We start from the raw sequence: 25527 nt of genomic DNA, 5'->3' as shown, positions 1-25527 counted from the left end.
TTTAGCTCCTATTTAAAGTTTTTAATGGCTTCCCTACTCCCTAAAGGGCAAAACCCAAACTTAGTTTCATGTCATACAATGACCTTGACCTATCTATCCTTTGTCTATATGTAATCTGGTATTTCTTTCACATATTCTGTTGCAGCCACTCTAAGATAGGTCTTCCAACACATCACATTACACCCTGCCCTCCCATTCTGAGGAACTTTTACATACACAATAGCCAGCTCAAACAGTTTATTTTTTTTCTGGCTCAACCTTATACTTTCCTGACTTTGCTCTTGTAAACGGAACCGGTCATTTCTTCCTAAGTGATACCAGTACATTTAGAATCCATTGGTGCACTAAAATTTGTCTTCCCCATGACTGCGAGTAGAGACTAGATCATTTCTATCTTGATATATCCTCGGTTTAGCACTGACCTGGCATATGGAATATGCTCTATAGATGTTGGCGAAGTGAGTAAAATTCAAGCTTATACCAGAACATTATAATTGTTCTTTTAAAGACATCTTTTATTGTTTTATTTGGCTCATAACAATATTACCCAACCATTGTAAAAACTTCAGAAAAGCTACAAAGTGTGAATGGTTTAGTTCTTACCAATCTATGAGTAAAAATGGAATCTAGATGTTTTGTGCCTTGCTTTTAAGGCCCTTGTTGATTCTCTTTCTCTTATAACTAGGAATCCTCAAAAAGGTATATTCTGTGTTTCAGAATAGGCCTATTGTTGCTTGTTACCATGGCTAACAAGACAGGGCTCCCATAATCAAGCCAGAACTCGGCTATTGTCCCTGAAAGTTTCACTGAGGTGCCACTTCACCTGCAAACAATTCCAAGCTGCAGCCTCTATAATGTCTTGGTACTAGGAAGGTTGAAACTTGATTTCTCCTTCTCAGTACTGGAGGAGCTGGCACTTTGCCATGCAGGTGAGACTATGGTACTTGACTGCTGCATCTCAGAGCTGGTTGATTACGGAATGACATGTGTCATTAGTTAAGTGGTCCCATAGTATGTTGTTCCCTTGATGAATCTGGTTTGCAATTCTAGAGTCCTAGATTTCTTTTTATTTTATGCTGAGTTTTTTCTCAAGGGCACTCTTGTCTGCCCTGGCTCCAGTTCAGAATTGCTGCTCTTAACTCCTTTCTTCACTGCCTGCGAATATATCTCTGTATGTCTGAACTCCAATAATGCAGAGTTCAAATTTGTGCCCAAGGAGGTTCCTTATCCCCCATGTAATAATGAATAATCATCCTTTGCAATAGAACAAAAAATAGAAAAACTGGACTCCACTTACTGAATAGCCTAATTGATTTTCCTAATTTGCACCATTAGCTCTATTGTCTTTAATAATAAATGGCTCACCACTATGAAAGATAAAGTTTGTGATTACTTTTGCTAATTATGAAAAACTTCTGAAGCAAACAGTTGAGTTAGCAAGTCCTGACAGCTAATGTATAATTTGTTCTTTCAGGAAATGTTTTATGTTATACTTTTACCAATGCATTAAAGTAAGTTAAACTGAATTGTACATGACTCAGGTGGAAATTATTGAATTTACTTTTTTTCTCCTGGATAGCCCGAGTTTCATTTTGCCTGGCTGTGTATCTGATATTACTGTGCTGCTTTACTTGTATAGACATAGTCTGAGTGTTTTTGGAGATAGGTGTTCCATGAGTAAAACCTGGATACAGACAAATGAAAGTTCTTTAACAATCGTAAGTAAATGCTTATTACACTTTTGTTGTAGATTCAGATAAAATTATCTTTTCATAGCTAATGATACCTGTATAATGGGTAGCAACAACTGGTATTTCAAAGCCCTTGATTATTTATAATGCTACATAATCTGACAAATCAGGTGTGATTTTTTGGTCATGCTTACTTTTATCATAAAGAAAGTGCTAGAGATTCATTTTAAAAAGTTTTTTTGCTTTGAATAAAATCTGCAAGGAAATACAAATATTTCAAACTCATCACATATATACAAAGAGAAACATCAAGATCCTTGAATAATCATTTTATTAACAAATACAAACTTGAAATGTTGGTGATAAAATATATCAATATTGAACAAAAATGTGTGTAAACAGTAATTCTACAACTGGGAAGATATCTCAGTTTTGTTAATTTTGGTGACGTCTTCCCAACCATGTCTAATCTTCAGTATCTTCTTCCTCAAGCATGGCAGGAATAGTATGCTTTTAAATATCAGGACAACAATTGGAAGGAAAACAGCTATCATAAAAGTTGGAGGTGTATACCATACAAATTGTTTTATATCTATCCACTTATTCCAGGCAAAAATCAATGCGTGTATTGTGCCCAGTAGAAGGGAAACAATTCCTAGCTTGCTCTGCAAAAGAAAAACAAAATTGGTGAAGATTGGTTCAATAAGAATTTATCCCATCCTACCTCATCTGGATATGCTCTGTTGCTTGGAAATCCTTTATCTATGATTGTTTTCCTATCACATTTCTCAACAATGTCCATTCACATCTTTCTACTCTTTTTGCCTGTCCTCCTCACCTTACTTTTGGGTAATTTCTTGTCTCCAAGCTGTCTAAGTGAACAAAATTCACAGCCTTTCTTTGAAGGCAGGTGATCAAAAACTTTGTCTACTCTTTCTCCACCATTTTGTTCATTCCCTTATGATATTTATTTTTTGTGCTTTGTCTCTTGTGTATTTGTCTTAATTCTGCTTATCACAGGATACCTAAAATCAGGGACTGAGTCTTACTTATAGCAGGATCCCTGCAGAATCAACACAATGATTTGTACATTTTAGATGCTCAATTAAATATAGGTAGATTGAAGATTATAGCAAAAATCAATTTGACTTCAGTGATCTTTATCAATTGTGAAGGCGACTAATGTGATTCACTCTGATTTTGATAAATGAATAATGAAGTGAATGAACTTGGCCTATGTTTTTAAAAAATCAAATATTCTGATAACATGGAAATAATATGAACAATTTTTTCAATGTCTGCACAAAATAGAGAGATCCAGAGATGTGATGAAACATTTCAGCCTGCATTGGGATGCTTTGTCACTACACAAATAAAGTTGCTTAAAAATAGTTGTTCACCTATGTAATCTCAACAGTGTTCTGACAACACCTATTTTATACGACTTCTGACCTCTATTCACTTTACTGGAAATGGTCATTAGCCTGCCAGAACAAATCGAACTCACAATTATTCAGGCGCATTCTTAAGTCCCAGTGAATACAATCAAATAGCTAAGTTTGCGTTTTCAGATGTGAATCTCCAAGGTAACTTGTAGTGTAACCAGTTCTCAGATTTTAAGTGAAACATTTCTAGGTTACTAGTTGAAAAATACATGTCATTGGTTGAAAATTAGTTTTACCAAATGTGTATTGTATACCTATTATGGGCTAGGTATTGTACATATAGTAGAATAGGCTCAGTTGTCAAGATGTAGTCCTAAATTCCTAATGAAGTCTAAAAAGCAGTGTTCATCATATGTGTAACAGGCAGAGCAATGTGTGAAGAAAGCTATTTAATGAGGACCAAAGAACTCCAGTGGTTATCAGGCTGAACCTACAAAATTAGGAAATTCTGTGAGAATGTTGTACCAACTCTAAGCCACACTGGACTAATTCAGATGGAGGCATACTTTCCAAACTAATCAGATGCCTAATAAAGTGTTGGAGTATATGTGTGGACATGTAGAAGGGATGGTTGCGAATGTCTGACCTTGTGGAAATTTCCAAAGATGTCTACCCATAAACGGTAATTGGCAGTGTTTATGACTGAATTAAATTTAGTCCTTTGAATCTTGTCAGACAAGGATCCCAGAGTGATTCTGGCACATCACTCTTCTTATGGATAATCTACCACCAGAAGATAAACCTCAGTAAATCTGAGATAGTTTTAAAATTACAAGAATATTTAGAAACTTCAAGTGAGTAAGTATATAAAATGTAAGCTGGAAAAAGCAGCCTTTGAAATGAGACACTAGAATATCTTTGGTAGATAAAAACTCTATTATTTCAAGGAGAGAGTTTTTGTTTCTGGAAAGTGCTAAGTTGTGTAACATAAAAGGCATTACTAAATTCAGGTGACAGGTAAAAGAATTTTTTTTTAAGAAATAATAAACCATGCATATTGGATTCCTAAAATATCACATTAGATGCGTAGCAAATTGTCTAACAAGTTTCAAATATTAGAAAGAGCAGGCTAAGTGTGGTGGCTCACAACTGTCATCCCAGCACTTTGGGAGGCCGAGGTGGGCGGATCATTTGAGGTCAGGAGATCGAGACCAGCCTGGCCAACATGGGAAAACCCTGTCTCTACTAAAAATACAAAAATTAGCTGGACATGGTGATGGGTGCCTGTAATCCCAGCTACTCAGGAGGCTGAGGCAGGAGAATCGCCTGAACCCAGGAGGCGCAGGTTGCAGTGAGCCGAGATCGTGCCACTGTACTCCAGCATGGGCAACAGAGCGAGACTTCATCTCAAAATAAACAAACAAACAAACAAACAAACAAAAAAACAAAAAAAAACAAAGAATATTTTAATGCCTTTTATTTATGTCTAGGAAACACTTGTCCTAATTAGAAGCAATAGGGAAAACAACAGGAGAGCACATTATTAATTGGAACAAGTATAAGATCTTTGCTGTTGAAAAACATTTGTTATTTTTTATGGGGTAAAGTCAACATATTCTATATCATAAACACAAAAAGAAGATTTACCTCTTAGGGTTATTTTATATATTATTTACCTGAATATAGTGAAATTCTCTCCATGTCAAAGAGTCACTCACAGATGGAATAGATGTCACAGCCAACAGAGCCAGTATTGCCAATCCCACAATTCCCAGAGACACATAAATCTCCATTCTCCAAACGTCATGCTCAATCCAGGCATCTTCTTTATTTTGTTGGACCTACCAGAAGGTAAATAAAGAAAGAAGAAATGCAAACAACAGTTATTTCCTGAATGTGAATCTCCTTCTACACTCTTCCCTGTGCCTACTATGAAGCCCTGATAACAGGTCTCCACAAATTTATGACTTTTTCTTTTTTCTTTTTGCATTCCTCTAAGACAAATGACATAGGAGCTATCACTTTTTTTCTTGAATGCAACACTTCCATAATCTATTAATTTTCTAATAATTATTTGATGGTTTACTTGGCTAGAACTGTAATGTGCATGCATATGTGGTAAACAAGGAGAAGAACAACAATATTAAAAAGTAATCTTGTGAGGGTGGTAGAAGTTTGAAATATGGCCTCGTCCATGAACAAAATGTTTCTGATGTTGCTAAAGTTGTACCTTATTTTCAGCTTAAAAAACATTTCTCAATATAAAACCGACTGACAACCAAGCCCTAGTGTAATTATAATAAAAATTTTAAAATAGATGACTTTTTCAACACAGAGTTTCAACAGGGTTGGGGTATTGATATTACAATGAGAAATGATTAATTTGTTAGGTGACTTAGACTTTTTATTAGTAACAGTGTCAACATTGTCATCTTACCTGTTGATATGCCCAGTTTAGCAACTTGTATCTGTAGGATCGCCTCATTGGGTAAGACAGACTATAAATTGCATGCAGTACAGCAAAAAAGAAACTGAGAAGCCCAAACTGCTTTCTTGTTAACATCCACTTATCCAACCAATGTGGAAACTTCTTATACTTGGTTCCATTATGAAGTTGGACAATTGCTGCTATCACACCTGGCAGGTAAACCAATGCCAAGAGAGTGATGGAAACCATTGGCAAGACTTTGTTGATGACCAGGATTGGAATTTTATAAAAATATTGTTGATGGGAAGTTGCTAAAGGGTGAATTACTTCCCTCAGAAGAGTGTAAAGAAAAGTCAGAGATGCTATAATAGCAGCTATTTTAATTGGCAAGTGCCACTGTGGAAAGAGTTCCTGTGTGTGCTGAAGTTCTGAAGGGCAGTCAAATTCATCAGCATGGGCTGTTTGGTGCAAATGCAAAAGCACAGGTCTTTTTAGCATGCTGGTCTCTCCCGTGTCCTTATGCTACAAAGGAAAGAAAATTAACATCTTAAAATTGAACAAAACAATGGGATATCTCTTGAACTAATTACTTATTGCTCAATCATTGTGCTTCTCATTGAATGAGGGCATTCAGAATCTTGCTTTTGAATACTGGTTAGTTGAAGATAGCATAGTCTATGTGGCACTGAAAGACTTTTGTCTTTAGGACAAAAGAAATACATGCTTCAAACAGGTAAGACAGTTAACTTGAAAAATGAAATTATTTCATTTTATGCACATTGTTACTCTTATAAAGTATATGCTTGTAATTTATTAATTACTTTTCCCTATTAAAATTATTAAGATTAAATAAATAATTTCTGCTAAAACTTCCATTGAGATAATTTGGAAGTTTGGAACCAAAATTTCTGCCACTTTTTCAGTCAAAAAATGTAGTAAGAAACACTTAATCCTGTGTTTGACCAAAAGTGGAACAAGTGATTCTTATCCAAAAGTAGATTTATCTGGTTATACAGTGAATCGTCAATTTACTAGATGATCTCTTGGTAAGCTGCCACTGTGTCTATGACAAAAATGCTTGCTTACAAAATTACTGTTATATGGGCATTGATGACTTTTTTTTTTTAAACTTAGAACTATAGACTGTTAGAAAGAATTGGAAGGGCCTTGGGGATGATCTGGTCCAAGGCTTTCATGGTATAAACAAACTAAGACCCCAGATTTTCAGTAACTTATTCAAGGTTATTCAGCTAAGTCCCTGACAATCAGTGAAGGTACTATTTCTCTCACATATGCTACTCTGTCCTTCACAGTATCACTGATGGTAATCCAAGTCCAGATATCAGCAGACTAGGGTGAAAAATCACTTTCATAACACTAGGAGATACAGAATGGCATCTGAATTATGTTTAAAGATGTAAATTATTATTTATTATTGTTATTATTAATATTTTACCAAATAATTGTCTTCTTCTAAATTTCTCCTAGGCTTCATTTTCCAAAGTTCTTCTTGGTTTGTGATGTCTTTTCTGCTTTCCATTAATTCTATAAAATAGTATGGCTTCAGCCACCTGTAAAAATAAAAATAATTACTTTCATGTCTATTCTATTTATGATGTGAATGTTTGATGTAACAATATAAAAAATTTACTTACTTAAAGACTAGAATGGCAGATAAAATACAATAAAAATGGAAATAGTGACTGATTTATACATTTAACTTCATATTATAATCTGTAAGTTTCAAACCAATGCCCTCTTATCAACAGTAACTGCTCTTCTTTATCTACTTATTTGTTCAATGAATAACCCAGGTGCCTGTATGGATTACGAAGGGTCAGATGTTGCCTTTTACTTGAGGAAGATTTAATTTCAGGTTTCCATCTGGAGGAAAGCCAACTCCTTTCAATGGCAAATATAATTAGGAATGTATTATATTGAAAGTAATAATGTCATCAATGGAGGCTGGAGGTAGCTGATATAAGATTTATGTTTAACAGAATTTTGGGGTTGACACTGGAGTCTGAAACAGTATTTTCAGAGTACCATTTTTCTTTTGGAGTAAGAGGTTGGTCCTTGTTTGGAAGATGTGAATTGCTAGTATGTTTCCAGTGGGAATGGTGAGTTGTGCCAAATTAATGATGTGCCCAGTCTTCTGGTCAACCCTGTGGAAAATAACTTTTCAAATTTCTCACTTGATAAAAGAATCTTTTCCTTAGCAAACTCACAGATCCTCATCCAGGATTGGTGTAACATTTTTTAGGGAAAGAAAACATATGTCACAGTACTATTCATTGTTTTTATTAGTTCTGAATTTATTTCCAGAGGAACACATCTTCAATTTACACTTTATGAAATTCAATGAGAAAAATAGATTAGATATACAACAATTTGATTGACAGAAAATCCCAAGTGTTTCTGAATTTTAGACCACGTGTAGTACTTTTTTAGGTGGAAAGCTGTTTCCAGGAATAGTTTAAAATACAGTGATGTGTCACATAACACTTTGGTCAACGACTGACTGCATATGTAACAGTGGTCCCATAAGAGTATAATGGAGCAAAAAAATTCCTATTGCCTAGTATTTACAATACTATACTTTTTATTATTATTGTGAAGTGTACCCTTCTACTTACAAAAAAAGAGCTAACTGTAAACAGCCCTAGGCAGGTCCTTCAGGAGGTCTTCCAGAAGAAGGCATTGTTATCATAGAACATGGCAGCTCCGTGCCTGTTACTGCCCTTGAAGACCTTCCAGTGGGACAAGATATAGAGGTGGAAGACAGTGATACTGATGATCCTGACCCTGGGTAGGCCTAGGCTAATGTGTGTGTTTGTGTCTTAGTTTCAACAAAAAAGTCTAAAAAGAAAAAAAAAATAGAAATAGAAAAAAAGCTTAAGGAGTAAGTACATAAACAAAATATTTTGTATGGCTGTACAATGTGACTATGTTTTAAGCTAAGTGTTATTACAAAAGAGTAAAAACAATAAGTTAATAAAGTAAAATTACAGTAAGCTAAAGTTAATTATTAAAGAAAAAAATTTTTCAATAAATGTAGGGTAGCCTTAGTGTACAGCGTTTATAAAGTCTATAGTAGTGTACAGTAATGTCCCAGGCCTTTACATTCACTCACTACTCACTCACTGACTCACCCAGAGCAACTTCCAGTTCTGCAAGTTCTATTCATAGTAAGCGTCCTGTACAAATATACAATTTTTTATCTTTTATACGATATATGTATGTTTACTATACCTTTTCTATGTTCAGATACACAAATACTTACTATTGTGTTTCAACTGCCCACAGTATTCAGCACAGTTACATGCTATACAGATTAGTAGCCTAGGAGCAATAGACTATACCATCTAGCCTAAGTATGTAGGAGGCCGTACCATCTAAGTTTATGTAAGTACACTCTATGATGTTTCCTCAACAATGAAATCCCGCCTTACAATGAATTTCTCAGAATGTATCCTCTCATGAAGAGACATGACTGTTCTTAAAACATTCTCCAAGTTTTAAAGGTTTAACCATAACAAAGAATAACGAGTTGCTTTTACATATGCCAACATTTACTTTGTTGAGGTACTCTTGGAATATTTTCCAGATATTATCTATTTCAAAATTACAGAACATTCATGATGAAGATATCTGTTGTTTTAGTTTGCCCACATTCTTTTCTGCTTTAAAACATTTCCTCCATTTGGAGAAATGCCCTTCCTCCCTCCAATGTGATTTTGGGAGATTGTGTAAAATAGTAACGCTCATTCCCTGGTCACAGAAGTGGGTATATGACTCAGGCCTGGGCAGTTTCCTGTTTTCCCAATGATTGGCTTAGCGATGGCACAGAACCCTACTTAAACCATGGTCATTCTCTGATATTTATATATGGAAGTGGAAGAGAGAGATGAGATGTCTTTAACATTTTGTTAAGATAGCACAGTATAAGCCTGCCATGCTTTTTTCTCCATGCTCTAAGAAGGAACATGTTTTCATTAGAAAAGAAGAAAGCCAACACGGAAGCAGAACAAGAAGCAGAGAAAGACACAGAAGAGTCCTGGCGGCATATTTCAGTATTTAGAGTCCCTGAGACTAGATCCTGAATTTTTCAGTTAGACAGTCAACACATTCCCTTTTTTTTTGGTTTAAGTTAGTGTGATTTGGGTGTTCACCACTGGCATGTAAAAGAATTCTGAGTAAAGCATATGCCAATCATCAAGTATTTATGAACCCAACTCTGTGACCAACATTAAAGAGGAAAAATAGAAATGACACTCATGCCTGCTCTGGAGGAAATGACACTCTATCTCCTTAAGAAGCATATTATTCCAAGTCATTTGGTGACTTAACCAACTGTATTACGCTGTTCTCGCACTGCTATAAAGAAATACCTGAGACTGGGTAATTATTATAAAGAAAGGAGATTTAATTGGCTCATGGTTCCATAGGCTGTAAAGGAAGCATGGCAACATCTGCTTCTGGGGAGGCCTCAGAGAGCTTATAGTCATGGCGGAAGGTGAAGTGGGAGCAGGCGTCTTACATTATCGCAGTGGTCCCCAACCTTTTTGGCACCAGGGACTGGTTTCGTGGAAGACAATTTTTCCAAGTAGGGGAAGGGGGATAGGGTTTTGAGGTGAAACTGTTCCACCTCAGATCATCAGGCAATAGTTAGATTCTCATAAGGAGCACACAACCTAGATCCCTTGCATGTGCAGTTTGCAATAGGGTTCATGCACTTAGGAGAATCTAATGCCACTGTTCATCTGACAGGAGGTGGAGCTCAGGCAGTAATGCTCGCTGGTCTGCCACTCCCCTCCTGCTGTGCAGCCCAGTTCCTAAAAGGACACTGACTGATACCAGTCTGTGGCCACGGGGTTGGGTACCCCTGCACTAACGTGACAACAGCACCAAGGGGGGGATGGTGTTAAACCATGAGAAACTGCTCCCATGGTCCAATCACCTCCCACCAGACCCCAGCTCCCACACTGGGGGTTACATTTCAACATGAGATCTGAGGGAGAGACACAGCTCCAAACCATATCACCAACATAATAGTTTGTGGGGTGGGGGAGGGAGGTGCTAGGAATGGAAGTGTCAACTACTATAATCAAATGTAAGAAATAATTCACTATGTTTAGAAGATCTTTTAACTTTGAGGGTTGCAGTATGGTAAGGATGCTAACAAATCCACCTACATTTATTCAATATGAATTCATTAACTATATTGTGAACAATAATGTAACGCAGGAGGAATGCAAAGTTAAATGAGATAAAGCCTCTGCTCTGAAAAACCTTGAGGTCTAGGAGAGAAGGCAGGCATTTCAACTGCATGGTAGAGCGATGTATCCTAGAGGAGGATAAAGTTTTATAGGCAGATGGTGGCATGGGAAGGGAAGTAGAGGAAAAGGCTCAGCGCTGTCTTCTAGACCCAGTCCTGGGGTAGCTAGCAGGTTGGCAGTGTTTGCTGACTGATGGCCACTACAAACGGAGTCTGGGTGGAAAACCAGAGTGGCCCTGGAGAGTTACCCAGCCATTTGTCTGCATGGTAAGGAGACCACACTCAAGAGCAAAGCCAAGGAAAAGCCCATGACAGTGAGGAAGCTTGTTGACTGTGTGGCCCACAGTCAACTCTATGCCCATAAGCCAGGAAAATAAACTATGAGTCAAATAAATTTGTTGGTTTCCATCAGACATTAACCAAAATGAAATTTAAGTTCTACAGTAAAATCTTTTCATAAAAAGAAAAATAACAGAAAACAACCTGGTGTTAAAATGTTAGGAACTCCAGAATTCGACCCAAAGTTCTCTTTCACCCTCTTTTAAAAAAAGTGAAGCATATTTCTAATGCGACTGCTGTTTTGCTGTACCAGGATGGCTGCCCTGGTGTTCCTAAATGTTGGCACAGCCCAACTTACTCATGTTTATGTCCCGCAGTTGAGAATATGAAGAAACCCAATGCCTGGAATACACTGTGGGTTGCATTGCATTTCCAACCTTTTATACTTTCAAGTGCACACTTGTTTTACATTTAACTAAGTGAAGTCGAGTTTTTTGTTTTTTTTTCACTGGGCTGTTTTTCTTTTTAAGCATTGCTTTCCCTCTGTGCTTAACATTCATGTTAAATGAATAACCTTTTATTACACGTCAGGATGTGGAGGGAAATGTATTTTACAAAAGTAACAAAGTAAGAAATTTGGAAGTGTACAAAAAATTTATGTCTACAAACACCTTCCAGTGGATTTGACCAGAATTACATATTTAAAGCCTTGATTGACTATTTTGGAGGGAACCTGAACCCCACTCAGATCCTGAAAGAGTAGGGCCAGTGTTCTAAGGACTAAAAATGAAAACCTCTGTTACCAGGAAACCCGAAGACGAGAAGTAGCACGATTTTAAGTACTGTGCACCAGTCATTCGTCAATGCACAGCAAACTCTGGCAACTTTGCCACGTTAAAAAACTTGCCATCAAAATCCAACCTGAGCACAAACTTAATAATCTACCACAACCTTAAGCCCCTAGCGAAAAGGCTTCCTGTGAGTCCCTGGCTCCCCCCAACCCCCGGCCCGGCCACAACCCAGCTGGGGTGGAAGGCAGCACGCCCCAGAGCCGCGCATAAGCGGAGAATTGAGCAGCGCTCGCCCAGGAGGGCTGCCGTCCAGGTCACGAGAAGGCTTGCGACCCGCTACACCCCTCCCAAGACTGGGAGCGGGCGCCCAGCCTTGCAGGGACACGCGGGCGGACTCGAGGAGCAAACGGCCAGTGAGAACGATTCAAGGTACTCACCCACTCTTCGCCGTAGCTTGACCGTGAGTCTCGGCTGCCGCTGCTGCCCAGAGGCGCCGGCCCCACGCGGCGCCTGAGCCTCCAGAGCGCGGAGCCTCCAAGCCTGCTGCAGGCCCCGCCTCCTTGTCCGTTGCGCGTCCAGCGCCACCTGCTGGCGCCCCGCGTCCGCAGGGTTCGGGAAAGTCCTTGGAGGCTAAGACTCCCCAAGTCGCACTCCGGCCTCTCCCAGTTTCCTCTCAAATGCCGTCTGCCCTGCACTTGAGGTCCGTTTCGCGCCCTCCAACCCCTCGCCTTTTGTTTAATCTCCACTAAGGAACGTTTGTGCATTTCTCTAGAGCAGTGGTTCTCAGACTTTAGCGTGTATAAGATTACCCGGGGGCTTATTAAAAAACCGATTGTTGGGCTGTCCACCCACAGTTTCCGGTTCAGTATGTCTGGGATGGGGTCTGAGATTCTCATTTCTAACAAGTTCCCATGAGATATGGAAGCATTCCCAGATCACACTTTGAGATAGACCGTTTAGAGCTTACAAACCCTCCCACATGTTAGCTTATTTATTTTTATTTTATTTTTATTTTTTTTGAGACGGAGTCTCAGTCTGTTGCCCAGGCTGGAGTGCGGTGGCGCGATCTTGGCTCACTGCAACCTCCAGCCCCGGGTTCAAGCGATTCTCCTGCCTCAGCCTCCCGAGTAGCTGGGATTACAGGCGCCTGCCACTGTGCCTGGCTAATTTTTGTATTTTTAGCAGAGACGGGGGTTTCACCATCTTGGCCAGGCTGGTCCTGAACTCCTGACCTCGTGATCCACCCGCCTTGGCCTCCCAAAGTGCTGAGATTACAGGCGTGAGCCACCGCACCCAGCCACCTTATTTAAAACCTAACAGCCGGTCCTGAAGTGGCTGTGATTGACAGTTTGAGGAATCCGAAGCTGAATTTCTGAGAGTGACTTGCTCCCTGAATTGTTCAAATTGTGTACCTTTAATCGCACAAACCCTGCTCCCCAGCCGAAAAAAAAAAAAACCCTTAAACCCCATGTTTACTCCGTCCCTCCCTTCCTTGCCTTTGCTTTTAAGTGCAGCTTCCCATATCCTAGCTCAATGAAGTATTCCAAACCTAAAGTAAACTGTTAATATTCCAAGGTTTTAGAAAAAGACAACTTGAGCAGGGGGTTTACTTCTCTCCGTTGGAACCAGCCTCAAGATAGGGTCTGAGACATGAATTGCAAAATTCTGGGGATTTGGTATACAACATTCTCAGGACTAAGCTGAGTAGAAAACACAAAGGAAAATAAACGCGCAACCACATTTTCCATGATTGTTTTTTATTCACTGCCAGGGCACCGAAGACTGTTCATGTTTTAATGTAAGTATTTTCTGTAGTCACTGACTTTCCTTGGATTAGCTTAAAGCCCTTTGAAGATTAAATTACCGTGGACTGACACCTTGTGGTGGAAATAGAATCTTACACCTGTTGTTTCTAGTGAAACTAGAAAATAATTTAAAAGTTTTAGAAAAGAAATCTGTGTAATCTTTATATGTGTAGCACAGACTACAAAGAATTAAGACTTTTTAACTAAGCATTGTTGAGTTTTAAAAGTGATCATGGGTCTTAAATGGTCAGACAAAACGATATGCTTTTATTGTTTAACATTTGGTAGAACAAAGGTCATTCTCTTTTTCACAATCTATTTTCCATATGAAAAGGGCAAAGAGTTATTATTGTGTTAACATAATAATATATATTGATATGAATATGGCTATATAGCAAGCTGCACTTAAAACTGCTTTTCCTTTTCTAATTAAAACATTTAAAATCAAACCCCAAATATTTTTGTTTTATAATTAGACTTTAGCAATTTTATTTCTGCACTTCTTATAAAAGGTTTTTTTTGCCCAATATTTTAGTGTGGAGAATAAATAGAGTATGTTCCAAAGTAAAATGATTAAAAGTGTGAGATTATTTATCAATTAGTTTGTAGATATTATAAAAGCAACACAATATTCGATTAAGAAAAACATGTTACTAAAAAGCTTTTATTGAGTTGCCAGGAGTTAGTATCATAGATGAACTATCTGCAATTTTTGCATACAAATAACCTGTAATTTGAGGTGTGAGATAAAGAAAAAAAATTTTTGTGGGGGCGGGGGCGGGTAATACAATGCCAGAGCATCTCAGAATGCTGAGTCAGCCTCTTTAGCACATACTTTTAAAAACAAGTGTGGCCTGTGGAAAGCCACATTATGCTATTGCAAATGTTGAAAGGCAAGTTGCTAGTTTTGCTGTGACTCTAAACAACTGGAGGATTTAAAATGGGAGTTCGCCCATGAGTTACAAATAAATTTGGATCTTTCAGAATATTCTGTAATAAACTTAAACTATAGTGAGAGCGCATATTAACATAATGGACCTCAGTGTTATTTGAGGTCAAATACTAAACTGGTGACTTCATAATAACATGTTGTGGAGAAAATATAATTTAGAATCCACGAGTATTTTTGCCTGTCAAATAAGCAACCTGATCTTAGAACCTGATGAGATGACCATTTTAAAAGTAAATGAAATACTATGGTGTGAGAGATAAAATAAAAAATATCATACTATTAAAGATAATCACAATGAGAAATAGACAGTAAATTTTAAGTGAATGACAAGAATTATATTAAGTTTTTTCCTTTGGAAATGTAACTCCTGAAGGGACAGCAATTTAAGTAATGATCAACACTATTTCCAAGTCTGCCTCTTACGAAAGAAGAATGGTCAGACTTTTATTTTAAATGACTGCAAAAATTACCTAAGTTCAAGAAGAAATATTTGTCAAAATGATTGTTTTAAGACAGACATGATAAGGCTTCACTGGCCAAAATTTCTGATTCTGTTAACCTCATATGATACATTCTCTTTACTAGTTCAAGATCTACTGTAATCTTCAAAGTATGTGGTCAGTTTGTCCCTAGTGTCTGCGTTTAAAAGTGGTTGGGGGTAGAGAGGAGGTCTGTTCTTGGGACTGGAGGTTTTAACTATTCTTCCGAATTCTTTCTCCCGAACTCAAAGTCCCTTATTGCTCTTTCACCAAGACAGGCAACAGTAAACATCTTTTCAGGTAGGTTGTAAGAGTAGGTGCTTCATTTCCAAGCTCACAGATCTCTGCCTGAGTACTGTTCAGTGATGTTCAAAATGCCGTGATATATTCCATTGGCTTTAAATATGTTGCGATCTATGAAAAGACTAAAGTTCCTGGCAATGGTACCATGTTAAGCCTTATCAGTTATTTACATCCTACTATAAAGAATATTTCAGCTTTTTCTGAAAGTATGTTCTGGCATGGAGAAAGAAATATCAGGATATCAAACACTTATAATAGAAGGTTATGAAGGGGTTATACCTTAGGGAAAAAAGAAGGTATTATTATCCTCATTTAGAGGATATGGAGAAATTAAGGCTCTGTTTCAAAGCAAGTCTGTAAATTCTTTAACATTCTTCCCATCAAGAAGAGAGACCTATCTCCTGCCCTGGAACATGGGCAGCGCTTTTGACTGTCTCCGTGCATATAATATGGTGGAAGTGACACTGCTTTACTTGTGAAGCTGGATCACAATGGGTTATTGACTTCCACCAGCCTGTCTCCGGGTACAGGTGACTTCATGTAAGAAGTCCAGCTACCCTGACAGAGAGTCCACATGGAGGGAGCACACTGTAATAGACAGAGGTGCCTGAGGAGCCCCGACTGTTCCAGCCGCCAGCTATTTATGTCTTCCCAAGTCAGGCACCAGAGAGTATGAATGGAACGGCCTTCAAGAGAACTCTAGCCCCAGCCATTGTCTGATTGTCACTGCATGAGGACCAAAAACTGCCTAGCTGAGCCCCATCAACCCCTAAAGAAGTGAAAGATAGTAATGACAAATGCTTGCTGTTGTTTTATAGCACCAAGTTCTGAGTGGTTTGTTGTGCTGCAGGCTCCAAGAGAAGTAACTTTCTGAGAGCACTCAGGAATTTCTTAGTGGAACTGGGGATAGAATCAATTAACTGCATTTAATGCAGTATTAACCAGACAACTGTGTTGGGTCCTGGGGACCAGAGAAGAATTAACACACAGCCCAAGCCTTCCCCTGGTCTGAGCTTCCTCTTCCCACCTTCATATTCATGGCAGCTTCTTCTTGCTGGGAATGGGATGGAGGAGCCTTAGGGCTGCTGGCTTCTGGAAGGAACTGGCTCCAGGGCACCCTGGCTATTCCCTTGCTCCATGCTGTGTGCAGGTGGCTCTGGCACCAAGAGGTGGCACCAAACCTGCTGCCAGCCTTGGCTTTCTCACCAGTGGGGCTCCGATGAGTTGACAGACTGTGTTTGGAATTGAGCATGGCGGTATTACAAAGGCAAGTGGGTACCACACAACCTGCCTGCAGTGTTGCTTTGTTCTGATGAATTACACCGAGTCCCTGGATTCACATTTGGCTGGATTGTCAGGAAAAATATGTGTTCTGGGTTCCAGCTGATCTTTTCATCTAGCTTCTGTCCTCAGGTAAACATTCCCTGTTAAAATTCTAAATGTTCATCTGCTTCCTCTAAAGAGATTGGTAAAAAGGCATAAAACACCTAAGAATCAGTGTTACTTGTAATGAGCCCAGGGCTGCTGCAGGGGGCACCATATACATAGAATACCAGGTGAGTGGGGTCCCCAGAGCTGAAGTATTATGCTCTAGGCCAGAAAAAGGATATTTTTTTTTTTTATTTCTGGGATACAGATAATGTATTTTCACATAACATCCACATGTTTCATGAATTAAACCAACAAATATTTACCAAGTATCCTTTAAATCCTTTAGTATTTAAAGTATCATTTTTTGCAAAAAAAAAAAAAATATGAGGGCCAACTTATTTTTGCCTGTCATGAAATCAAAGGCCAATTAAATAATCACTTCCAAATTTATATTTCTGTTTTATAGGTTTTCTTTATTCAAGGCATTCTTGTACAGTAAAGGGCAGGAAAAGGAGAGGGAGAGGGAAAGGGAGAAGAGGAAGAAGGAGGAAGGTGTGTGTGTTGGGAGTAGGGAGAAGCTTTGCAAATGGTAAACCTGGGTTATTATTTGACTTTTGGTTAAAAAAAAAAGTTGCATCAAATTAAGCAGTAAGCAATCATGAAGCAGGCAGTGACATGCATAGAGCAGATTTTCCTAAATCATCTTCCCCAGAACACCAATTCGCTAAGATGTTAATAAGCATTTTCCAAATAAAGATTTTCATTTTTCAGATAAATTCAGGACTGGCTGCATCTCCACTCCTGGTGAGTGACAATTCGTTTTAGCATGTTAAAGGCTCTGGAAAATGCTAGGGTAAAAGCAAAATGAAACACAAAACAAGAAGCTTGATTGACTTCCTTTAGCCTGGCACCCCCCAAATGCTGAACTTCTGTTATTGAAGTCGCTGAGGAACAGAGCCCATGGCACATGTGGAAAATCCTCTGCTGGATGAGGTGACTGTGGGATGGTCTCTGCTAGCTCCCTGCTAGGTCAGAGTGGAGCACTGGAGAAACACCAAACTCCTACCCAGGAGGGAAAAGGTCTGTTTCTCTGGCATCCTGCCTTTTGGTAGGGAGAAAAACTTCCAGTTTGAGTCTGAGGTGAAAATCGCTTTCCCCTTGCATCAGTCATGGAAACCCTGATGTGCTGTTATACCCTTCAACATTCCCATCCCTGCAGTGCCTCAGGCTTTTGCAGTTTGCCCTCCTCATGTCCTTTCCTGGATCATGGCCTTCTTTCAGCTGCCATTCCATTTTCACAGTCATTTCCATGCCCCATTTGGCTAACTCACCACTCCCTCAAAAGGAGATGCCCAGGTCAAAAAGCAGAGCTTTGCCCCATGTCCTTCCTGGAGCCTGGAGACTCCTCCTGAGTCCAGAGGGAGCAGCGAGCATGCCAGAGAAGGGCCCCTGCTAGGGACTGCTTCTGCTGTGAACATTTGGGTCCTGTTCCTGTGCTTTCCCACACCTCTCCCAGATGCTGCCGCAACCTTTACATGAATGCTCAGCCTCAGTTTCCTCCCGTCTCAAATGTCCTTATTTCAGGGTTGGGATAAAGAGTAAAAAAAAATATGTTTAGAGTTTTAAGCCTAGTGCCTGCCTGCAATAGGTGCTCAACAAGTAGAAGCTATTACTGATCATCACTATTCTTGCCTTATCTTCCCAAAGCGCCTCCATACTGAGGATACAAATGAGGTCAGGTTAACAGGACCAATTTAAATCTCACTGACTGCTTGGCCTCATTTGCACCTGCAGACCTTCACACCTCCTCCACCTGTAAGCTCCAGGCCAGTATTTCTGAGACTCTCCAGAGGGTGTCTCATGGGTATGTAAGAACGAGCCCGCTCTCTGTGCCACGCAAGCCTGCTCATGGCTCACTTGTCACCAGAATGCCCGCCACCAGCTGTCACAGCTCCACGGGGTTCAGGAGTGAGGCCCTGGCTCCACCTGGCGCAGCAACTCCATGTTGGTGGTTATGGCCTGTGTGCCACCCATCTGCTCTTCTGTCCTAAGAACAGACTGTACTGTGGTCTCTGAGCAGCCAGCTTTTTGTGTTACTGGCTGTTGGATGGGGGCCGAGTAGGGCTCCTTGAGACCTCGCATGTTAGAATTTACTGACAGAGTTTTTCTTTTTGGAATTCTCACCTTTTTCCTCCTTAGGAAAGGAGCTGGGCTAGGGATGGGATGAGTCACTTCCTTCACAGGGAGCTTGGAGTCTCTGCTGTCTTCACCACTGAAGGCTTTGTTGTCAGGTCCAGCGTCTTGCTCTGGCACTACCTCATGTGGGAGGTGTTCTCCCCTGGTGGTCTATTCCGTTCCTTACAAGCAGTCAGCCCCCATAGTGGGCCCAGACTGAGCCCTCTTCCAGGAGGCTCTTCTGCCTGTGCAAAGGGGCCACTGCCAGGCCCAGCCCTCAGTGCACTGGTCTCAGTCTCAGTGGCCCCACCACCATGGTGCTGGCCTATGGGAGCAAACTCTCCCGCATCTCCATCCTCCTCACAGCACTAGCCACTGTGGTGACCATGGGTCCTACCCGATCCTGCTGGTGACTCCCTGCCACCATTGCCAGGACACAGCTCTTTCTGGCCCAGAGTGACAATTCTGGCAAATTTAACTTGACATTGGCTATCCAAGGACAAGTATATGGTGAGCACTAAGCAGCAGGCATTGTGTCTAGCTTCTGGCTCTCATAGATTTGCTAGGATTCCCCTATAATGGCGGTGGTGGTGAAAGGAGCTTACTCTACCCTGGGCAGGAGCTAGGCTGCAAACCCAAGTCTGGCTAAATCAAAAGTCCAGGCTTCCTAGAGACTCACTGTCTCTTTGTTCCTTACTGGAATCTTTGCTCTTATCCTCACACCTGTGCCACGCAAAGCCCCTCAGGAGCTAGGCTGATCATGACTGGATCCCGCACAGTCTGCCCAGCATGCTCCTCCCCATTGCCTCTAAGCTGGCCAGGACCCTGGGGGGCTTTCCCCATGCACTACCCTGACACCTTTCTGGGGCACCATAGTAACTATCCACAGCCCCTCCTGGAGTGTGTCTCTTCATCCTGAGGTCTAAAGTCCTGATAATCTCCCCCAGTGAACCTGCAGTTTCTCTGAGGAGCGAGGTCCTCTGAGGACATGGGTCCCCTGGTGACTGCCTTGCCATTACTGGAACTTCTCAGATGAGTGTGCAGACCACATCCCATGATCCCCAAGGAGCATTAGCCTAGAGGAAACACCTGATCAATCCCTGCCAATTTACGCTAAAAGCCACCATTAAAAAAAAAAAAAACAAAACCCTCATCAGGATGACCTCCTATACCACAAAAACTTGCCCTCAGCAGAACTCTCTATAGGTCTCAAAGGTGACAGTATGAAGTACTGCTGGAAATTCCCACTCTCCTAGCGTCCTATTTATTGATCACATAGCTGCCTTCCAGGGGTAGAACCACTGGGAAATGTGTATGAACAGCACTCATCAACCATCACGTTTTTATTTGGCATTAGCTCCATGCCCAGTGAAGTGTCAGGTACAGACTGAGATTCATTTAAAAAATAGAAAGCATGGTCCTGTAAATAATTTGCAATTAACCAGGGAGATACACTTATACTGGAGAATTGAAGAACAGCTACAAGTACGCACCGTAAGTAGGAAAGTTCTACAGCTTCCCTGGCTTCCTCCCACTCTCAGCCCTGCAAGCTCACCCAAGCTGAGCAGCCCACTGGCTGTACCTCAAACGTGCCAAGCGACTCCTACCTCAGGGGCTTCTCCTAGTTATTCCTGTGTCCTGGAAAAACCTTCTCCCAGACCTTCCCAATACTCCCTGCCTCTCTTCCATCCATTCTCTGCTTCAATTCCCCTTCGCAGAGAGGCCTCCCCGGTCACTGTCCCTAAAACAGTTCCTCCTCTTACTCACTCTTCTTACTTTGCTTTAGTGTTTCTTCATAGCACTTGTCACTACCAAATATCCCACTTGTTATTTACTTGTTTTTGTGTGTGTATTAACTACATATATATTTCAGTTGAAAGGTCTGTTCAAAACTTTGATCCCTTTTGAAATTTCCTTGTTTTTTATTGTTGCATTTTAGAGTTTCTGAGTTTATTCTGTTTTGTTTACTGTAGTATCTCCAGAGTCTGGAATAGCACCTGCCACAAAGGAAGCTATTTGCTGAAGAAATGAGCGAATAAATGAAGGGATGGATAAATGAATGAATGAATGAGACAGACTATGCCTCGTGGTAGGATTTATATAAAATGAGAATAATATAAAAATAATGCAATTTTATGTTTGCATATCACTCATTCCATATATGTGACTGTGAGATGTATCCCATCTGTGTGGTGTGTGTCTGTGGGTATGTATGTGTGAGTGGTGAGTTTGTGCATGCTGTTTATGTGGATCTAGCCAATTGACCACTGTGCAGGAGGAAGAACTCAGACCTTGGAGTCAGAGGAATCTGGCTTCACATCCCTGCTCGGTCACTTGTTAACTATATGACAGTAAGTATGTTTCTCGACTTTTCCAAACCTGGGTTTATTCACGTTAACATGGGGATAAAAGTACCTCTTTCATAGATTTGTTATGGGGGTAAAATGAGACAACATACAACATAATTAAAACACCTTACAAATGAGAAATGCTTAGAAAAAACTATTTTTTATATGTATGCTTTTCGTTTGATTTCCTAATTTTTAATTTACATAAGGTAATATTCACTGATTTTAGTGTATAGTTGTATGATTTTGGATCCCAATCAAGTTTTGTTTTTTTTTTTTTGGAGACGGAGTCTCGATTTGTCGCCCAGGCTGGAGTGCAGTGGCACAATCTCGGCTCACTGCAAGCTCCGCCTCCCGGGTTCACGCCATTCTCCTGCCTCAGCCTCCCGAGTAGCTGGGACTACAGGTGCCTGCCACCACACCCGGCTAATTTTTTGTATTTTTAGTAGAGACGGGGTTTCACCATGTTAGCCAGGATGGTCTCGATCTCCTGACCTCGTGATCTGCCTGCCTCAGCCTCCCAAAGTGCTGGAATTACAGGCGTGAGCCACCACGCCTGGCCCCCAATCAAGTTTCATGACCCAAAATGTTCCTTCTAACTGCCCCCCATTTGGGGCAACTTCTCTCACTCCAAACTCTTGGCAACCACTGATTTGTTCTTCTTTCCTGTAGTTTTGCCTTTTCCAGGGTAGCGTGTAAATGGATTACCATATGTAGCTTCTTGAGCCTAGCTTCTTAAATTTAGCATAATGAATTTGAGAATCTTCCATGTTGCATGTATCAATAGTTTGTTCCTTTTTATGGCTGAATTTGCTTATTCATTGTGTATCCATTCACTAAAGGACATTTAAGTTGTTTCCAGCTTTGGGTGATTATGGATAAAGCTGCTATATTACATTTGCATAATGGTTTTATATGAACATAAGTTTTCATTTTTTTGGATAAGTACCTTAAAATGAGATTGCTGGATCAGATCATAAGTGTGTATTTAAGTTTCTTATAAGAAACTACCAAACTTTTGTTCAAATATTCCAGTGGCCTGAATCCTCACTAATACATTGTACTGTCATATTGTGTTTAAACTTTAGCCTTCCTAATTGGCAGGTAGTGGTTTCAGTTTGTATTTCCCTGATGTCTATTGATGTTGACTGTCTTTTCATGTGCTTACTTGCCATACATATGTATTTTAGTTGAAGTGCCTGTTCAAAATTTTGATTCTTTTAAAAATTTCCTTGTGTTTTTCTTGTTGCATTTTTGAGATCTTTTTATATTCTGGATACAAGTCTTTTGTCATGTATGTAATTCACAGATGGTTTTTTCCTAGTCTGTGGCTTTTCTTTGCATTATTTTGACAATGTCATTTGCAAAGCAAATTCTTAATTTTTAATGAATTCTAATTTACCAATTTTTTTCCTTGAAAGTATTGTTTTGGTGTTATTAATATGAGAATTTTTGCCTAATTTAGGGATGTAATAATTTTCTCCTATATTTTCCTTTAAAAGTTTACAGTTTTACATTTTATACTTAGCTCTATGATTCATTTTGAGTTAATTTTGTTAAAAAGACTATCCTTTCTCCACTGAATTACCTTTTGTATGTTTTTAGAAATTCAGTTGACCATATTTATGTAGGTCTATTTCTAGGCTTTATTTTATTTGATTGACTTAGATGTTCAACCTTTTGCCAATATCACGCTTGATTACACTAACTTGAAATAAAGTGGTATGAGTTTTCCAACTTTGCTCTTTTTCAAATTTCTTCTGCTATTCTCATTCTTTTGCTTTACCCTATATACTTTAGAATCAGCTTGCCAATATATATAAATAATCTTGTGGAGATTTTGATTATAATTGCATTGAACCTATAGATAAATTTGGGGAGAATTGACATCTTATGAATATCCCATAAACACAGTATATCTTCCCATTTATTTGGCCTTTCTTTGTGATTTTTTAAAATAAGGGTTTATAACATATAGATCCTGCTGATATTATATTTACTCTTAATATTTTATTTTATGGCACTATTATAAATGGCATAATGTAAAATTTCAATATAAATTATTTATTAGTAGTATATAGAAATACATTTGGATTTTTTTTTTTTTTTGGGATGGAGTCTTGCTCTGTTGCCCAGGCTGAAGTGCAGTGGCATGATCTTGGCTCACTGCAACCTCTGCCTCCTGGGTTCAAGTGATTCTCGTGCCTCAGCCTCCCGAGTATCTGGGATTACAGGTGTGTGCCAGCACGCCTGGCTAAGTTTTTCTATTTTTAGTAGAGATGGGGTTTCACAATGTTAGCCTGACTGGTCTCGAACTCCTGACCTCAAGTGATCTGCCTGCCTCAGCCTCTCAAAGTGATGGGATTATAGGTGTGAACCACCATGCCTGGCCAAAATTAATTTTTATATATTGATCTTTTTAGTCAATTATGATTATGAGCTCTAGAGCTTACTTAGAGATTCCTTGGAATTTTCTACATAATGCCTTTTATTTCTTTTTCTGGCCTTATTGCACTGGCTAGGCCTTCCAGAACAATGTTGTAAAAAGTGGTAAGAGCAAAGGTCTTTCTCTTGTTTCCTATTTTAGGGGAATGCAGTCTTTTTCCATTAAGTGTGAAATCAACTATACAGTTTTTTCTACTTGCGCTTTATCAGTTTAAAAAAAATTTCCTTCCATTATTAGTTTGCTAAGAATTTGTATCATGAATAGATATTGAAAATTTCAAATGCATTTTCTGTATCTATTGAAGCAATCATGGTTTTCCTTCTTAACCTATTAATATAGTTAATTATATTGATTGACTTTCAAATGTTGAACCAGCCTTACATTCCCAGGACAAATCCTGCTTAGTCATGGTACATTATCCTTTGTAAATATTGCTGGAATAGATTCACTAAAATTTTGTTCAGAATTATTTCACCTATGTTCATAAGGGATATTGGTCTGGTTTTAATGCTGGTCTAATTCTAGCCTAATAAAATGGGTTGTGAAGTATTTCCTTCTTTTCTATTTTTGAGAAAAGATTATATAGATTTGTTACTTCTTCCTTAAATGTTTGGGAGAATTACTGAGTAAAACCATCTGGACGTGGAGTTTTCTTTTTTGAAGTATTTTAACTACAAATTCAATTTCTCTAATAGATATGAGACAAATCAAGTTATCTAATTTCTTTGCCAAGCTTTGGTAGTTTGTATGTTTCAAGGAATTAGTCCATTTAATTCCTGACTTAACCCTGATTTAAACACAAATTTGTGGTAATACAGTCATTTGTTTTTCTGTAGTGATATCCACTCTTCCATTCCTGATATTGATAGCTTTTGTCTTCTCTCTCTCTCTCCTTCTTGCTTAGTATAGCTAGAGATTTATGCATTTTATTGATATTTCATTGGCTTTGTCTACTGTTTTTCTGCTTTCATTTTCATTGACTTTTGTTTTTATTTTTGCTAATTCATTTTCTCTGCTTGCTTTGGGTTTAGTTTGTTCTTTTTTTCTTTGTTTTTTTTTTTTTTGTTGTTTGTTTGTTTTATGGAGTTTCATTCTTAGCGTCTAAGCTGGAGTGCAATAGCACAATCTTGGCTCACTGCAATCTCCGCCTCCCAGGTTCAATAGATTCTTCTGCCTCAGCCTCCCGAGTAGATGGGATTACAGGTGCCTGCCATCACACCCAGCTAATTTTTTGTATTTTTAGTAGAGAAGGGGTTTCACCATGTTGGCCTGGCTGGTCTCAAACTCCTGACCTCAGGTGATCCATCCGCCTCGGCCTCCCAAAGTTCTGGGATTACAGGGGTGAACCACCACGCTCAGCTGTTTGTTCTTTTTTTCCAGTGTCTCACTGTGGAAGCTTAAGTTATTGATTTGAGACTTTCTTTTCTAATATGAGCATTTAGTGCTATAATTTTCTTCTCTCTAAGCACTTCCACAATTTTTTATAAATTGTATTTTTATTACTAATTATTTTAAAATATTTTATTATCTCCCTTGAAACTTACTTGACCAATGGGTTATTTAGAACTGTGTTGTTTAACACAGTTACATTGTGTTGTTTAACTTCCAAATGTTTAGGTATTTTCTAGATATCCTTGATTTTTTATTTTTTTCTTTAACCATGTATGGTCATACATATTATTGTCAACATATTTGGTATGATTTCAATTATTTTAAAATTGTTAAGGTTTATTTAATGGTTCAGAATGTGTCCTCTATAGGTGCTTGAAAAGAATGTGTTTTGCTGTTTTGGAGTG

General features: G+C 39.2%; 1 protein-coding gene across 1 annotated transcript; it reads right to left on the bottom strand.

Annotated features, from left to right (window-relative positions):
• Positions 1–2005: 2005 nt before the first annotated feature.
• On the bottom strand, positions 2006–13189 carry STEAP1 (STEAP family member 1). Its single transcript, XM_034964393.3, has 5 exons — positions 12290–13189; positions 6961–7075; positions 5514–6026; positions 4753–4917; positions 2006–2356 (listed from the first exon to the last, which is right to left on the bottom strand). The coding sequence occupies exons 2-5, from the start codon at positions 7042–7044 to the stop codon at positions 2099–2101; spliced, it is 1020 nt and encodes a 339-aa protein (XP_034820284.1). The 5' UTR covers positions 7045–7075; positions 12290–13189; the 3' UTR covers positions 2006–2098.
• Between the last annotated feature and the right edge of the window lie 12338 nt (positions 13190–25527).

This window comes from Pan paniscus, chromosome 6 (assembly GCF_029289425.2).
Source record: "Pan paniscus chromosome 6, NHGRI_mPanPan1-v2.0_pri, whole genome shotgun sequence".
Lineage (NCBI taxonomy): Eukaryota > Metazoa > Chordata > Mammalia > Primates > Hominidae > Pan > Pan paniscus.
This window is presented reverse-complemented; position numbering and strand designations above follow the sequence as displayed.

Excerpts from the sequence above, each read along its gene's own strand:
- STEAP1 (XM_034964393.3), bottom strand. The coding sequence starts at position 7,044 with ATGGAAAGCAGAAAAGACATCACAAACCAAGAAGAACTTTGGAAAATG. Across the intron at positions 6,027-6,960 it reads TAGAAGAAGACAATTATTTG|CATAAGGACACGGGAGAGAC; the intron begins GTAAAATATTAA and ends TTTCCTTTGTAG. Across the intron at positions 2,357-4,752 it reads GAGAATTTCACTATATTCAG|AGCAAGCTAGGAATTGTTTC; the intron begins GTAAATAATATA and ends TTTCTTTTGCAG.